The sequence below is a fragment of the Elgaria multicarinata genome, chromosome 14 (genome assembly GCF_023053635.1).
Source record: "Elgaria multicarinata webbii isolate HBS135686 ecotype San Diego chromosome 14, rElgMul1.1.pri, whole genome shotgun sequence".
Taxonomy (NCBI): Eukaryota; Metazoa; Chordata; class Lepidosauria; order Squamata; family Anguidae; genus Elgaria; species Elgaria multicarinata.
In genome coordinates this window covers 19,395,782-19,408,299 of record NC_086184.1, presented here as the reverse complement: position 1 = coordinate 19,408,299, position 12,518 = coordinate 19,395,782, and the positions used below count along the sequence as shown (strand labels likewise).

At 40.6% G+C, this 12,518-nt stretch overlaps 1 protein-coding gene across 1 annotated transcript in view; it reads right to left on the bottom strand.

Annotated features, from left to right (window-relative positions):
* The window catches only part of CDH11 (cadherin 11), a 127,534-nt gene that overhangs the window by 39,653 nt on the left and 75,363 nt on the right, over positions 1 to 12,518 (bottom strand). Inside the window, exons 3-4 of the mRNA XM_063141393.1 lie at positions 10,307 to 10,717; positions 2,918 to 3,212 (exon numbers count right to left, since the gene is read on the bottom strand). Coding sequence (XP_062997463.1) covers positions 2,918 to 3,212; positions 10,307 to 10,534 — 523 coding nt within the window. The 5' untranslated portion in view covers positions 10,535 to 10,717. The remainder of the gene's footprint in view (positions 1 to 2,917; positions 3,213 to 10,306; positions 10,718 to 12,518) is intronic.

Genomic DNA, 12,518 nt, shown 5'->3' with positions numbered 1-12,518 from the left:
ATAATCTAAAATAGGTCCCATGGGGAAGGCGTTGCCTTTGATATCTTCCCCTGAACTTTAATTGAAGTTTTTAATATTAATAATTAATAATAAATAAATAAAAGGGTGGGAAACCAGGGAGGCTACAGGCTGCTGGGCAGATGATTGTGCAGTGAAAGAAAAGACACTCACACATACTTCCCCAACCACTTCATAAGTAAAGCCAGCATAGGAACCCTGAACCACACATCTCCAGTTTTTTTCTCCTCCTTTGAACATAATTTCAAAAGCAATTTCTTTTCCATCAAATCTGGAGAAAAATTTCAGCATAACCAGGATTAAAGTTAGGGCTGCCCAGTGATTTCCAGGGGCAATTGACATGAAGCTTAGCCTGCATTTAAGGAAGAAATGCCTTACGACCGTGCTTGGCTAGCTGGGTGTGATGAGACCATTGTGGGTAGGGGTGGAAGACTGGGATGGGGAGGGGACTACATAGCCATATAGCTGCTTTCACTCCTCCCCACCTCCTCTTTGTTGCACAGCTTCCTCTTTCCCTGCCTGTAGGCAGTGTGGGCATGCTGATTGCCCATTCGGGGGCCAAGTGGGATTTTTTTTAACTCACAATATACATTTATTGTGAGCTTTTTTGTCTACATCACACTGTAAGACAGACTCAGAGCACTAAATAGGTTAATTCGGTGTTAAAACATTTTGGTTGCATTTGGCAGTAGGCAGGTATGTGCGGGCATCTGAAGCAGGATTAGGGTTGGTGAGCAATCTGTGGCACTGTTCACATGATTGGAAATGCCTGAGGCTCCCAGTTCTGAGACTTGTGGCCACAGCTGGTGAGATAAGGGTTACCTTTGGGGCTGAACTTCACCCACTCAGAGCCCCATGGCACAAAGGGGGTGACTATGGAAAGCCTCCCTACCCCAAAAAGGGGAAGACTGTGGTGTGGTGAAATACAAGAACCATGACACAGACTGGGAATGCTCACCTGATTCATCAACAGCCAACATAGTGGCAGAGAATAGGTTGTCCGCTTAGGCCTTCACCCCTTCTGCAGATCATTCAATAAATGTGGCCCTATTTAAAATTCATACTGTTTTCTCATGCCGTTATTCTCCAGCCTACACCTTCCCAGAAAAACACTCTAATGCAGTAAGGTGGCCATTGATTGCACCTCAGGCCTTAGCTAGACCTAAGGCTTATCCTGAGATCAACCCGGGGTCATCCCTGCCTGCTCCGGGGATATCCTGTTTGTCATTTACATGAACAGGGATGACCCCAGGACAATCCTGGGATAAACTTTAGGTCTAGCTAAGGCCTCAATTACATAGAAGACAGAGCCATTGAGCATGCCTTTCCCTTATCAGTAGGAAAGTGGGCGGAACTGAAATACTGTTCCCTTCCTTTTACCAACAACCATCAACTTGGTTCACTATTATTCCCTTGTGACACCCAGACATTGGTTCAATGTTCCTGTCCCAGCCAAAAATTTCCATTGCATTGTAGCTCTGACCTAGAGCAGGAAAGGGACAATGCTCTGACCTACCATGGTGGTTGCATGGATGTTCCCTGATCATGTGGGAAAATGGTGCACTTAGGATCCATAAGGCTCCAAAGGCAGTTATTACTTTGAGTTATCTCATGCTACACTGGCTCTCATTTGATTTCATTGGGATATATATGAGATACTTCAGTCTTGTGCTTTTCACTTCTCATCTTGCACTTGCCAGTGTCATAGATGGGAACTGTAGATGCACACTGTACATGTATTGTGGTAATAAACAGATTATAGTAGTAGTTTCCAATCATAGCCAAATCTGGAAGATTGGAAATATAGTTGTGGCTTCCAGTTTTAGCTAATCCAGCATAACTGGTTGGATCAGGGTCATTGTCTACAAAAAGTACAGAGACTGAGATCAATTTCTGGCTGGATTGTGCCACTTCAGACTGCAGGTAGAGGGCTCCTGTCATAATGCTCAAAGCCTTCTATATAATGAATTAATTATTGTGTTTTTACAGTCTTAATGATGTCTGCCACTATTTCTCATTGGGTCTGTGACTGTATAATAAATGATGATGAGGGTGTTTTTTTTTTAAAAAAAAAATAAAAACAAACAAGGAAAATAGCATGCCGGAGGGAGGAATTTCAGCTTGACCTTCTCCCAGCTCATTTTCCTTTGGCAGACAGTCTTAGAATCAGGAAGCCTTCACCTGTGGTCCTAAGTGGTACAGTAAAGGCCTAGGTTTACTTTCTCATATGCTATTTGTGAGAACAAGGCCTGAATGAATGAATGTTTGTTTATTTCGGTCATAGACCAGCACAACAGAAAACATCATCACAATAATATTAAAAACCCCAATATACAATAAAATACATACATAAAACACATAAAACACGGCTTATGAGAGGGTTGGGTTTGCATTGGAGGAGTCCTGTGAGTGTTTGCTGTTGCCCTCCCTCCCAAGCAGCTGCTAGCAACCTGGGCTCTTTCCCCAGGTACTAAAGCCTTCAACATCCTGTAGGCACGATCCGAAGGGTGAGAGCAAAAGGGCTCTCGGCCTGAGGCTCTCCACCGTGGGCAAGAAGCTGCTACCTAGAGGTCTATGGACAGTTGATGTAACAATCCACAAGGCCTGAATTAATGTCAGCTATCCTAAGTGGTTGATGGCGATGATAATGGATGATGATGATGATGATGATGATGATGATGATGATGATAATGGAGAAGAAGAAGAAGAAGAAGAAGAAGAAGAAGAAGAAGAAGAAGAAGAAGAAGAAGAAGAAGAAGAAGAAGAAGATTATTTACAGTTCTATACCACCCAATAGCCAAAGCTTTCTGGATAGTTTACAAAAACCAGGTAAACAGGAATTGTTTGGGTCCCTCATTTGTTTGTCATGAGAACTGCAGTGCATTCTTGCATTACGTACCTACATTGGACCTCTCTGGTACATTGGCATGATAATTTTCTTGTAAGAATTCCGGAGGGTTGTCATTGATATCTTGAACTTTCACAATGAATTCGGAGGGCGGCTCCAGGGGTCGGTTGGTAATCCTGTCTACAGCTTGTGCTGTTAATGTGTACTGAGCTCTTTCTTCCCGATCCAGTGTCTTCGTTGCATGGATGTTCCCTGATTTGTCATCGATAACGAAAATGATGCCCGCTCCTTCACCTGAGAGAATGTATTTGATTTTCCCATCACCAGAATCGATATCGGAATGAAGCTGTAAAATACAAAATATAATGGTTCAAGCACACTGACTTGAAAATGTGAACGGATTTTCTGGGGTTTTCAAATGGCTTCTTCCTTTCCCCCTGAGATTGTAAGCTCATAAAACAGAAAGGAAGCAGATTTTTAATCAGAATTTCTTTTTGCACATTAACTGATCTGCCATGACACCTCTGGGCATATCTGCAATGGATATAACTAGCAAGTGATTTTGAATAGATAGTTTAAAGAGAGAATTCACAAAGCATATTAAGTTTTAGTTCAAAATCCACTTTGATTTTTGATTTTTTTTAACAAATACGGAAGGTTAAACTATTAGCCATTGTTGAGATTAAGAGGAGAAAATAGAATACATTTTATGAAAGATTTTATATTCATCAGATTCACTTTATAAGTTGCACTTCATGAAATATAAAAGTAATTCTGTGAATTGTGGAGTGACAACAAAGGAACTACCCATTGGCTTCCAACTAATTTCCAATTTCTGAGCTACTTAATGCCCATTGTGAATATTTTAATGAATGGCCTTAAAGCAATTAATCTATGAAATGAAATCGGATCCCTGCTTCCCTGACTTCCATAATGCTACAGGCATTGGTTCAATGGATCGAGAGGCAGATGTAACATAGAAGACTGGGACCCTCTCTGCTTTCTCACATTTTATCCCCTTTAAGCTCATACAATGATGAGAAATTGTTCATTATTAAAGATAAGAATTTTCATCAGCACCAGAGCTTGTCTCTATTTTCACAGTGCATTCTGGGTAAAGCAATTGGAAGCCACTGCCCAAGTGACCAGCAATTCACAGGAACATAGAATGTATAGTTAATATTCATATTATTCTGTTGGCACTGATTCATTTGAAGCCTGGTTCTAATGTTCATATGATGGAAAGTTCAGCTGAGAACTGCTATGCTCTTCTTGGTTACACTGATGGTGTACACTGATGGTGCTATATAAATAAATAAATAAATAATAATAATAATAATCATTTGTGTCCCCTCTTCTGGGGAAGCCCAGATTCAGGTTCATAATGCCACTTCGTAAGAGAGTATTGGGTCAGTTGTAATTAATTTCAGTTTACACAATATGATGGCACTTCAAAAGGTGTCAAGTGAAATTCATTGTAGCTCACTCAAATTTACATTCTTAATCTGAATCTTGCCCCTACAATACAGGACACAGATATATACAAGGGATGGTTCCCTTGTATATATCTTTATAAAATAATCCCTCACTCTCTCTTTGGCTAGAACTACACTACTGCTTTATAGAAGTATTGAAGTGCACTGATAACTGTTAGGACACGCTACACATTCCATATATGGCTTTTATAGTGTTATTTCCTGCTTTTTAATCCATAGTCATAATGATTTGACACAAAGTGTAGATCTGGCCCTGCACTCTCTCTCTCTCTCTCTCTCATTGTACGCCGCCCTGAGATCTTAATGATATACGGCAGGATACAAATGTTTTAAATAAATAAATAAATCGTATGGATAACTGTATAAATGGATTTCACTAAAAAAAATATTATAGCTCTTAAGGTCAAACTAAGATAAAGTAGAACTTTACAGGGGAAGCAGCTAAAGAAATAGTCTGCAATCAGGGCCTTAGCAAGGGGTGGTGGTTAAAAATCGCTATGGCTCAGAGATCCAGGGGTTTTCAGCCCAGTCTGCAACTCCACTAACATAACAGCCATGACATCATCATCATCAAAAACAACAACAACAACCAAACAAACCTGAGGCTAAATTGTAGATCATGCTTGAGGATATTTATGGAAATTTATCTCCATTTATCTATATCTGTTCTCCAGAATTTGTGAGGTTTTCTGGAGGCAATAAAAAAAGTACTAGTAGAGAACAAGCTAGATTCCAAATAATAAGTTGTTGGCCAGGCTCTTTTGGTGGAGTAAACGTAGGACTTGTTGAGAAACAGAAATGGGTGCTTCCCTATTAGGGATGAACAAATCTGTCTTAAGTTTGGCTAACTTTGAGAACTTTTTTTTATAAGTTTGAAGAAGAATTCATGTGAACATTTCTCAAACTTCACACAGTCTAATACACCTTTCCCCCCTTATAGAATGCATTTTAATTGTTTTTCTCAGTAATACATGCATTTTGGAGTAAAATACCCCCCACTATAGATTCTTGTGTACATATATATATATATATATATATATATATATATATATATATATTTAGTAGAGAGTTCCATTGCAACGTTTGGAGAAGCGTGAATTTTGAAGGATAACTCGGTTTCAGTTTGCGTATTGGTTTGGAAGTGTGAAATTTGGTAAGTTCACATTAAAATGCAAACCAAACAAATTTCTACCCATCCCTGTGCACTATGTGACATGCTCTCTCAAGAAGTACCATTTCCAGAGTTCCTTCTGCATACGTAGGTGAAAAGTCCAACCAGCGGAATTGATAACTGTTGAAATGGTTTGGAACTGCCCAGAGAGTTTTGGCAATTGGGTGGTATATAAATGTAATAAAGAAAGATAGATCAGGGAAATAAAATAACAATAAAGGTTTGATGTAAATTGGTCTGTTTAAGGCACAATCTGTTGTATGTTTAGACAGAAACAAGGCACCCAACTCCCAGCATGCCCCAGCCAGTATAGGGAATGCTAGGAGTTGTAGGTCTTGCTTTTGTTTAAACATGCATAGGATTGTGCTCTTATACAACATTTGTAACTGGATTAGTACATTGGATTTTTTTAAAAAAAAATCAGATCATTGAGAGAATACTGCCCTGTTTTTTAGGACCAACCAAATAGTTACAAAAGAGTCCACTAAGTTTGAGGGATTTGTTTTCTGGTGAAATGTTACATTACTATTTTATTTTATTTTATTTTATTTAAAAAACCAACAAAGCGGGGTTGATAGAAGGGTGGGCCATGATTTTTAAAAAAGGAAAGAAACCCCCACCTCATTTCAAAATTTAAATTAGGATGGCCACTTATAAATCACCAAAAAAGTGGGACTACATCACCAAAATTAGGAGGAAAAAGAAGACATAAATTTGCATAGATGCAAATTTAGAAAGTATAATTATAGTTTAAATAGAAAACAACAACAACAGTAAATCTCACCATAGTGCAGAATACTGTAACTAATTGAATCTGTGTACAGTCTGCTGTCCAGGTACTAACTCTGCATGGGCCACCATTCTTACAGTTCCTTATGTTTCTACCAGATTTGGACAAGGCAGTCCTTCAAATAGTGGATACTTTCAAATAAAGGATGGTTCTCTGTCAGTCCTTCAAATGGAGGACTGTTCACTGTTAAAAGAGGGCATATAAACACTCTCATTAAAATAGGAACTTTTTTTCATAACTCACAAGTAGTATTTTTGGGGATGAGATTGTGGTATGTGTCTGTGGAGGGGAGCCAGTATTACAAGTTTGTACAGGACCTCCAGAATGATGTGTGGGCCCTGCCTGCAATGGTAAGAGCATAAGAACAGCCATTGTGGATCAGGCCAAAGGTCTATCTAGGTAATCATTCTGTTCACCCAGCACTCAGCCAACTGACCAAGGAAACCCACAAGTAGGATTCGAGTGGAAGAGCACCCTCCCGTTCATTTTCCCTGGCAAATGGAGGTAGCATATTACCATTACCATTATATTTTTTGATGGGTTTAAATTTTGTATACTTTTTTTACCGTCCACTGTTTTAACTTTTGTAAACTGCCCAGAGAGCTTCGGCTATGGGGCCGTATATAAATTTAAGAAAAAAAAACAAATTAGAAGTAGTAGCCATAGAGAATGGCTCATTAAAGATAAGTAGCCTCACGTTCGGTGAATTTGTCCAATCCCTTTTTAAAGCCATCCAAAGTTCTGGCCTGTACTATATCTTACAGCAGTATATTCCATAGTTTAGCTATGTACTGTATGAAGAAGTTCATCCTTTTCTTGTCCTGAATCTCTTGCCAATCAGCTTCATGGGATGACCCTGGGTGTTCTAGTATTGTTTGAGAGGAAGAAAAATATCCCTGTATCCACTTCCTCCAAACCATATATAATTTTGTACACCACTGTAATGCCTCCCCTCACTTGCCTCCCCTCACTTTTTTCTAAGAGGGAATCTACACGTTGTACTGAGGGCGCTTCCATGCGCCCCCAGTACGCCCCCAAAACGATGGTGTATTCCTGCCTACCTGCAGCCCAGAAGAGACGGAGGAGGAGGCGGCTGGGGAATCTGGCCGCGTCCTTGCCGCCGCCGCCTCCCCGCCGGCCTTCTGCTACCGGGGTAAGAGCGACCCTCGGCGGAAGCGGAAGCTGAGCTTTCCGACCTGGGTCGCTCTTACCCCGGCAGCAGGAGGCCGGCGGGGAGGCGGCGGCAAGGACGCAGCCAGTTTCCCCAGCCGCCTCCTCCTCCGTCTCTTCTGGGCTGCAGGTAGGCAGGAATACACCATCGTTTTGGGGGCGTACTGGGGGCGTACAGCACCCTCAGTACGACGTGTAGATTCCCTCTAAGTTAAATAATCCCAGTTGTTGTAACCTGTTTTTTCTTTGCGGAGTTGCTCATTTTAGTTGCCCTTTTCTGCACGTTTTCCAACTCTACCATACCTTTGTTTAATTGTGGTGACTGGAACTGTAGATTAAATTCCAAGTGTGGTTCCACCATAGGTTTATATGAGGGGAGTATGATCTTGGCAGTTTAAATTGGGTTGTGTTCAGAGGTGGTGGTTGTTGTTGTTGTTGTTGTTGTTGTTATGTTGTTGTTGTTGTTGTTGTTTTCATCTGCAAACCCTGGAGTGTCCCCCAAGACTGCTGATACCTTTCTTTTGTGTGTGAATATTGCCGTTTTGACTATATAATAACTACCACTCAAAGAAGGATGTTGCTATAAGTATAAAGGACATAATTTATTAGTATAAAGGGCTTTCTCCGCTGTGGCACCCCGGTTGTGGAATGAGCTCCCCAGAGAGGTCCGCCTGGCGCCTACACTGTACTCCTTTCGTCGCCAGCTGAAGACCTTTTTATTCACTCAGTATTTTAACACTTAATTTTAACTTAAATTTAAATGTTACTGTTCTAACTCTGTATTTTAATCTTATATCAATTTTGCTGTGTGGTTTTATCCTGGTTGTGCTTTTTGTACTGTATTTTGTATTTGTGCTTTTAACCTGTTGGTTGTTTTATCATGGTTTTAATTTTTGTGAACCGCCCAGAGAGCTTCGGCTATTGGGCGGTATAAAAATGTAATAAATAAATAAATAAATAAATATTAGATATTTCACAGGCTCAGACACTTTTCTTTTCTTTCAAACACAAGTTCATTCCACCCTATGATTTTAAAAGTAAGTAAAATAATCATAAGTATATTTGCATGCATTTTTCCAAATGTACAGAGTTTGTCTTATACGTCTTTCCCCTAATGTACATATTTTATATAATCTTCCCTAATGTACAGATTTTTGAACTTTAAAAATAATAATCAGGGAACTGCACCACAAAAATCAGAGAAAAATGAAAACTGATGGATAATTGGATTAGGTTTCACATATCACAGTTTCCATGTTCCTAATAGTTCTAAACCAAATAGTTATAATCCAAAGGGATTTCTATGACTCTCCCCACACCCTTCAGGGTTAGGCTACTATTTCACTTCAGCGCAAGTAAGAATTACATTATACACTCATCAAGATGGAGTAGATTAGTTTTTAATCATATTTTCCAACCTGATGCATAAGGATATATATTTCCTATTCTATTTATCATTATTTTTTTCAACCCCATCTTTTAATTTCAAAGAATTTTTACAAGATTTATTTTAAACCATTAATAAAAGGCAGAAAATCCCAATTACAAAACAACAACATACAATTAATATAAACAACAGAATCACTATCTGACTATAAAACCACAAAGCACTTAAGCCCCATGATACACAATAAAGTCAATGCCAGTACTCATTTAAGTACTTAAGGGAGCATAGCTAAGTGGTAGAATCCATGCCTTGCATGTAGAAAATCCATATTCGGTCCCTGGCATTTCTAGCTAAGAAGGGGCCAGGACGTAGGCAATGGGGGAAGAACCTTGCACAAGACACAGAGAGCACCTTCCAGGCAGGGTACATAGTTGTGGGTTTGATAGGCACGTTGACCTAGTTCATACATAACAAGAAGCCACCATGGGTGAATTTCCACATAGTGCTTCTCATTGCAGCAGGCAATTCAAGCCATGGTGTGTGTCTGGGCAGTGTGTTTGTGTGCTGTAACTTGTCACTCCATGCAAACCTGGTGAGTGTGGGTTGTTGGTGTGATTAACAAATCACTTAATACCTATGGCCCATTTCAAGGTTGTAGGTGGCTTGTTAACCACCCAACAAGCCACTCTCACTGGGTTCACACAGAGCAACAAGTTATGGTTCACTACTGCTATGGCTCAAATATTCAAAATGGTGGCCACTGCCCCAAGGAGAAACCCTGTGGGGAAATTCAGCCATGGCAGCTTCTTGTTACATGTGAACCCATCCATTATCTGACCTGTAAAAAGACATCTTCCTATAGTCCCTGAACACTTTTTTTAAAAATTACTTGGCAGAAGGAAATAAATAAAGAAATGTAACACTTGAACATATCTGGGTGTTTCCCACATATTTATATATCTATGAATTATATTTTAACCCACTCTTCCTCCAAGGAGCTCTGAGTGGCATACATGGATCACTCCTCCTTTATTCTCCAAACAATCCTGCGAGGTAGCTTAACATGAGAGATGGTGACTTCCCCAAAGTCATCCTTCAGGCTGAGTGGGAAATTCAACCTGATCCCCCCCTTCCCCCAGATATAATCCAAATTTTAAACTATTACACAGAACTGGCTCTCCATCTTAGAGATGGATGGGTTGCCACTTGTGTGGTTCTGCTGCTAAATCTAAATGGATCTTTCCCTAAAGTAAGGTTGGATGGGAAGGTACTTGAGAATCATCATATGTAAGTCACTTTGAACCCTTAGGAGGAACATTATGGTATGAGGGCAGCAAATAAATAATCAAGAAGTATTGTAACAAGCCCTTTAATACTCATAAAGATGAAAAATGCAACTATAGATCAAATTCAAAAATGATCTTACCCTGCCCACCAGCACAGGATCTGGTCCCGTATATTCCTCTATTACAAAGAACTGGTTCCACACCCATCCTCTTTTTGAACGGTGGAGAACTTGCCCTTCCTTTCCTTTTTCATGGTGACCATGGAGTGATGGCTGTGGTTGGTTCAGTTTTTCCACCACCATAGCAAGACTGTAGCATAGCATTCCCAGGCAGATAAGGGCAGCATGTAAACAGTTTTCCACCTTCATTTTTGGTTAATATGTAGGCACCAGAGTATCCCCAAATCTATCCCTTCTTCTCACAGGGCCACCACAATAGTAAAAAGGAATAGTATAATCCTGTGGAAATTTCAGGTGTAGCTTTCCGTAACCAAGACGTTGCTGCTCCTTAAGTGCATCACTTTAATTCTGTATAGACTCCCAAATTATTTCCTAGGGAGAGGAAAGAGGGAGGGAGAGAAAACAGAGAACAAAGTTAGTGTCTTGTCCTCCTTGTGTCAATTCTAGGCTCATTACCATATCAAAACACAATAAGTAGCAGCTTAACACAAGCATGATACCATTGCCTATTCCAAAGTAACATAAATCAAGCATGAGGACTCTACATGGATTAATACCTTGTTATAATAATTGTGTTGATGTGGGCATTCCAAATACAAACCATTAATGAACCTCCCTTGCTTTTGAGTTGTACAGCTCCTCATTATGCATAACTATATAGTTCATAATGTCTCTCTTGGAAAAGTTTACAATTAGTTTTGCAGTAACACTCAGCAGTGGAGTCCATTTCCAGTTTACCTCCTGAGATTTGTACATGTACTTAGGCCAGCATCTGCTGACACTGTTACTCGGTACTTTTCCAAGTGCCACCATGCCATCCAGTTTTAAGACTGTGGGATCAAGATGCCACTGTGGCTTAATTCTCACTGGGTTGATGCATCTCATAGAATCATAGAATCATATAATAGCAGAGTTGGAAGGGGCCTACAAGGCCATCTAGTCCAACCCCCTGCTCAATGCAGGAATCCACCCTAAAGCATCCCTGACAGATGGTTGTCCAGCTGCCTCTTGAATGCCTCTAGTGTGGGAGAGCCCACAACCTCCCTAGGTAACTGATTCCACCATCGCACTGCTCTAACAGTCAGGAAGTTTTTCCTGATGTCCAGCCGGAATCTGGATTCTTGTAACTTGAGCCTATTATTCCATGTCCTGCACTCTGGGAGGATCGAGAAGAGATCCTGGCCCTCCTGTGTGTGACAACCTTTTAAGTATTTGAAGAGTGCTATCATGTCTCTCCTCAATCTTCTCTTCTCCAGGCTAAACATGCCCAGTTCTTTCAGTCTCTCTTCATAGGGCTTTGTTTCTAGACCCCTGATCATCCTGGTTGCCCGCTTCTGAACATGCTCCAGCTTGTCTGCATCCTTCTTGAATTGTGGAGCCCAGAACTGGACACAATACTCTAGATGAGGCCTAACCAGGGCCGAATAGAGAGGAACCAGTACCTCACGTGATCTCTGTCTAGACTGCACCACTTCATATTGCAGGTAGACACACAGACAGGGTTGAATGCCCCTCCATGCAGAACTATGCTTGCATTTTTGTATGTATTTTGTATGGAGAATTGCATTGCAGCATTTGTAAAAGTGTGCATTCTAAATGGCAACAGTATTTCAGTTCACGTATTGGTTCAGGAAATGCAAATTAGATAGGCTTGCATTGAAATGCAAGCTGAACAAATTTCTTCCCATCCATACATAACAGTAAGCCCCACTGAAATCACTGGATTCGCTGCTGCTATTTGCTCAAATTATCCTTTATCAGAAAAGATGAGCCACCATTTTTACACAAAATGGTGGCTTGGGAAGGGATTGGGTGGCTGGGTGCTTGCTCACCAAGTCAGCCAAGCATGGGGATTCACGATTGGCAAGGGGGTGGGGTGGGAGCCTGCATTTTCTTGCCTGGCCTCAAACCCCAGCCAGACACCCCTGCCATCCCTAGGTCTGGATCAAGAAAATTAAATTTTGATTGGTCTGGAAAAAAACCAGATTCTGATTGCCTGTGGATTCTTGTGAGGTGAAAATGAGCAGTTGGCAAATGACTGCTAACAGTTTGAGTCAACCTGTCAGTTGCTGATCAGAGAGAGAGATTGGCTGATTGGCGTGTGGTGGATATTGAGGGATTAGAGAAAGGCTGAGGAGCAAAGAGATAGCTGAGGCCTGATTTTTAAGCTATT